This window comes from Lipotes vexillifer, unplaced genomic scaffold, assembly GCF_000442215.2.
Source record: "Lipotes vexillifer unplaced genomic scaffold, Lipotes_vexillifer_v1.1 scaffold158, whole genome shotgun sequence".
NCBI classification, from domain to species: Eukaryota; Metazoa; Chordata; class Mammalia; order Artiodactyla; family Lipotidae; genus Lipotes; species Lipotes vexillifer.
In genome coordinates, this window is record NW_006788189.1 from 1,710,106 (window position 1) to 1,715,409 (window position 5,304).

At 33.5% G+C, this 5,304-nt stretch overlaps 1 protein-coding gene across 1 annotated transcript in view; it reads left to right on the plus strand.

Annotated features, from left to right (window-relative positions):
* Positions 1–5,304, plus strand: part of MAP3K2 (mitogen-activated protein kinase kinase kinase 2) — a 36,676-nt gene that overhangs the window by 4,878 nt on the left and 26,494 nt on the right. The window contains exons 2-4 of the mRNA XM_007461303.1: positions 136–254; positions 932–972; positions 2,490–2,589. Coding sequence (XP_007461365.1) covers positions 136–254; positions 932–972; positions 2,490–2,589 — 260 coding nt within the window. The remainder of the gene's footprint in view (positions 1–135; positions 255–931; positions 973–2,489; positions 2,590–5,304) is intronic.

Here is a 5,304-nt window from a genome sequence, read left to right on the forward strand (position 1 = left end):
ATGTTCTAGATGCATTTTTTGCATTAAATTAATGTATTTTTGCATTAAATTTTACTATAAATTTTTGTATTGGTGTCTATGATAAATACATATTGAAATTACAATTCTGTGTATATGTTATTTTAAAAATACCAGATGATCAGCAAGCTTTGAACTCAATCATGCAAGATTTGGCTGTTCTTCATAAGGCCAGTCGACCAGCATTATCCTTACAGGAAACCAGAAAAGCAAAATCCTTATCACCAAAAAAGCAGGTATTTGTCTCAATAATATTTTAATAAATATATATTGTTATTCTATGAATTACTTTCTTTGAATATGCTAATCGTATAGAGGGTTTGTTTAAAGTGATTAGCTTTTACACTTTCGAATCAAGTATTTTGTTATTTGTCATACATTTTTGCATAGGGTGTCTGTTTTGTTTTGTTTTTTTAAATGGTAGTTCCATTTAATGTGGTAACGTCTCTCTAGAGTTGATATTTCATCCAAGTCTTAAGGCACGTAACACACGCAAATGGTTTTTATTTAAAATAGTCTATTGTTCTGTATATTTACAGATGAAGATCATTTTGATTCTTTTTTTAATTAATTTTTATTGGAGTATCATATAAAATTTGTTTGGGATGTCTAACATAAAAAAGTGGAAATATAGTATTCTATATTGCCCTCTAACAGAATTAACAAATGTCGCAGACCCATGATGCCATCACTAATAGATCTTGGTGCTCTTTCCTCTTGAGCCCAGATTCAGCAACCTAATTCTCAGCTCAGCTTTTTGGTAGACACTTTCAATTGATTGGAGTTGACACTGAAAATGAAACCTCCTTCCCCCTCTGCTCTACTTTAAATGAGTGACTAAGAAAAAAAAAAGTGATTTAGAAATTCTGGAAATTTTATCTGATCTCTGAAATGATTTATTATTTCATTACAGAATGATGTCCGAGTCAAATTTGAACACAGAGGAGAAAAAAGGTAAGGAAGGAAACATTATATGTCAGTTTATTGATATAATCAAATGCATGTCCTAGTTAAGACTATTAGAGTTTGCTTTTAGATTTTAATGAAGGTTCATGGCTCACAAATTGAGAATGGAATAGTCCTTGGTAACTGTAATTTGTACTTGGACTTAAGATAGAACCTGTCAAAATTCAGGCTAAACATCAGAAATGATTAATGTTTTTACTTTGCAGTACTAGGAAGTAAATAAGGTCATTGCATAATGCAGTTTTAAATATTACCATTTTTTAAAATTTTTACTCAGTGGAAATTAAATGTATTTCTCCTTATTATAATTGTATCATCCCTTCAGATACTATATAGAATTTAGGTGCGTGGACTTAAATTCACAATTTTGATTATTCTCAAGAGACTTTAATCATATGACCTGTATTTAATTAATAACATTGAGGAAAGTGAGATGGAATGGTGACTACAAATTACTTAGTAGAGGTGGAAGCCTAGCCTTCAACTGGGTATCTGTATCTCAGTGGAATGGTGGAAGTTGTAGTGGTGGTGGTTGACAACAGAATTGCTAAACAAGACCTAATAGGAGTTAGAGAAGATGGGATTTTATTTCTATTATTAGTGTCTCATTAAATTAATTTAATGAAAGATCTATCCATTTTAAGAAATTTTAAAAGGCTCATAAATCATACAACCTGAAGATGTAAAAATGATTTACATGGAGATGTTTAAAAAAAAGAGGTGGGGGGGACATACCAGATATACCATACATGTATTGTCCAATCTACTTTTTTCCTATTTACAATTCTTTATGGATATTTTCTCAATTTTATTTTTATTCATTGAGCACTATTTATTGAGTACTTACTATATGCTAGGCTATGAAGGGAATAAAGTAAGTGAAACAGACATGATCCCTCCTGTTACAAAACCTACGGTCTAGTAGAGTGTCTCCAAGCTTAGATGCATGGTCCCCAGGGGCAACACAAGTCAATCCTTTGTGAAATACAAAGAAAATTCTAGAATTTAAAAATTTTAACTCTTTAAAGATATTTATCTGGGGGAGATATTCTTACACGATATATATATATATGCTCAGAAATGTTGAGTTGATAAGAGTATAGGAATCAAAATTTGGATCCCTGGAGAGCAGCTTTATTCTTTTTAACAGTTTCGATGCATTTCATCGTATGGATGTCACATAGTTAAGTTTAATCACTTTCCTCAATGAACATTTTACATTGCTCTTTTATGTTCATATAACACTTGCAGCACAAATTATAAAGTGCAGAACATTTAGAGAATTTCCTTTTTATAATTTTTATTAAGATAGAACAAACTTCAGAGTTCTTGAACTTTGTGTTGAAATATTGGTGCACTTGATCAAAAATGTGCCATTGTAGTGTTTAAGTGAATGTTTACATTTTAACTTAATTTTATATTTCTCTATCCAAGTGATAACTATTGCAAGTAAGTGTTTAACTATGCCTAAGAAAATAAAATATATAAAAATTCTGTCTATATAGAATCCTTCAGTTTCCCAGACCAGTTAAACTGGAAGATCTGAGGTCTAAAGCTAAAATTGCCTTTGGACAGTCTATGGACCTACATTATACCAATAATGAGGTAAACATGTACAGTTTAACTTTCAATAGTTCTTATTTTGGAAAACAGTGTGTTTATTTAAGAGATTGTTTTAGGATGGTTGTGCTTTTATTTGGGTCTTGATAAGGATATGGTATTTTAGAGAGGAATAAGATAACAGAAGTAAATTTTAAGTTATTAAAATGAGTTTTTTCATTGTGGAGGATATTGAAAGGTGCTACTGTGCAAATAATTGAGAATCTATTAAAGGAGGAAATATATGTATTACTTAGAGGTTTGCTGCTTATTTGTGTTTTATTTTTACTCTTTGTTCTTTATTGATGAACTCTCTTTTCTTTTCATACTGTATACTTGTCTACAGAGTCAACAGAGCTTTGGTAGTTGGACAGTTTAGTTAAAGCTTAAAGGATTACTTTCATGTTTGTAAGGACATGATTAGATCATCACGTTTATGTTGGGGGTCAGTACGTGTAATCTTAAGGGCTCACCGTGGCATTCAGGAGCTCTGTGTTCTGGGGAATCCCTTTTGAACCTTCTGTAAAATGTGGATTGCAAATCTCTGAGATTTCTTTCAAGTCCTGTGATCTCAGATCAAGATCTTGAGATTTAAAAAATTTTAGGGACAGTTTGGTTAATTTGTTATTGTTCCCTGTCGAAAAATACTGTTGAATTTGCCAGGCATGATGGCTATGATTTATGAATTACAGCCCCTCATGGAGTTTATAGACTTGTGGTAGAAGCAGACAGTTAATAATTGATTTGTTTAAATATGTGAAGTTCTTTGAAGGAAATGCATAAAGTGTTATGATAAAGGACAAAGGCAAGGGCAGTAGGTGTCCTATTTAGGTAGTACTAAGGAAGAGCTGAATGAGGTGGTAATATTTAATTGTTGAGATTTGAAGTATGAAAAGCCAACCCTGCAAAGAGTTTACGGGGAACAACATTCCTGACAGAGAGAGCAGCTTGAGAGCAGAGCACACAGAGATCCTAAGATGGAAAAGACTTGTGTGTCAGGAATAGAAAAAGTGTCAGTGGGAATGGAGTGACGGTGGAAAGTTCAGTAAAAATTAATTTGAGAAAATGTGAAAGTACTTTGCAAATGTTAAAGCATTGTGCTAATAAAAATATTAGAAATATTAGATTTTCAAATGAATTATTGTTATTTTAAAGCAAAAGAACATGCTAATGTAGCTTGTCTAAAGAAACCACTTATAGCTGAAAGTGGAAAATATTTTGATAAAGTAAAAATCCATATCCAAATAATATTTCTGAACAAAGTGATGAGTATTATACTGTGGTAATACCTTAAAATGTTATTTTTCAAATACTTTTTTGGGTTCTCAGTTAGCCATGAACACCTCTTGTTGCCTGGCCCTATCATGATACTTATTTCTGTTTGTGCTGGCCTGATTTCCATCTGCCAGCCCCTGAGACTCTGAGGGCTTTTCAGAGGTATGGCTGTAGGGTGTAAGCTGAAGTACATATGGCGGTGGGGAATTGGGATTGGCGATATGAGGCTCAAGGATGTGGTGGGAGGTGGGGATGGATGGGCCCCACTTACCCACGGTGGTAACTAGCTGGGTAGGATACCCTTTATGGGGCTCCTTCTCTTCCCTGTCTTCCCCATTCCCCGATCAGTGTTTCCTAGTATCTTTTATAAACATACTTGAATCTTTATCTCATGTTATGATTCTAAGGAACCAAGTTATATCTTTGTTTTGGTTTTGTTTGGTCTAAAATTGTATCATGGAAAACTTTCAAATGCCAAGATACATTGACTACAATATTGTCTTGATCTGTGAGCTTCGTAGTTCTGTCAAGAAAAATGAAGTTAGTTTGACATGATTTGTTCATATTGTACCTGTCTGAGCTCCTAAAATTGCTCTTTCCTTTCTGAGTTCTCCCAATTTGTTTATAGGCATACCTTGGAGATACTGCAGGTTCAGTTCCAGACCACTACAATAAAGTGACTATTGCAATACAACTAGTCACATGAATTGTTTGGTTTCCCAGTGCATATAAAAGTTATGCTTACATTATAATATAGTCTCTTAAATGTGCAATAGCATTATGTCTAAAAAAAAAACTTAATAATACTTTTATTGCTAAAAAATTCTAACCATCATCTTAGCCTTCAGCAAACTGTAATCTTTTTGTAATAGTAACATCAAAGATCACTGATCATAGATCACCATAACAATTATAATAATAATGAAAAAGTTTGAAATATTTGGAAGAATTACCAAAATGTGACACAGAGACATAAGGGGAGTAAATGCTGTTGGAGAAATGGTGCCAGTAGACTTGCGGCAGGGGTGCCACAGACCTTCAATTTGTAAAAAACACGGTATCTGAAGTGCAGTAAAGTGAAGCACACTAAAACAAGGGGTGCCTGCATATAATTTTTTCTAGAGTTTTCTTGAGGATTGACATCAAGCTAATTGATCTGTAGTTTTAGGAACCCTCTCCCATTGTCTAAAAATTGGAAAATGTCTCCATTTCAGTTTCTTTTTCTCATGCTTTCTAAAGGATTTCTGAGAGTGGTTTTGCCATTATGCTGGGTGGCCTCTTGGCAGAAATGTGGTGGAGGAGGCATTGGGGTAACATTACATTGTTTAAAATTGTCTTGCAACTCTGAGTTTCTGTGAGAATCTGTGATTCTGTAAGTTAACCGTGTCTGATTCACGTCATGACAAGCCCAGGGCATGTCCTTGGACACTGGGGACACTAGGGAAA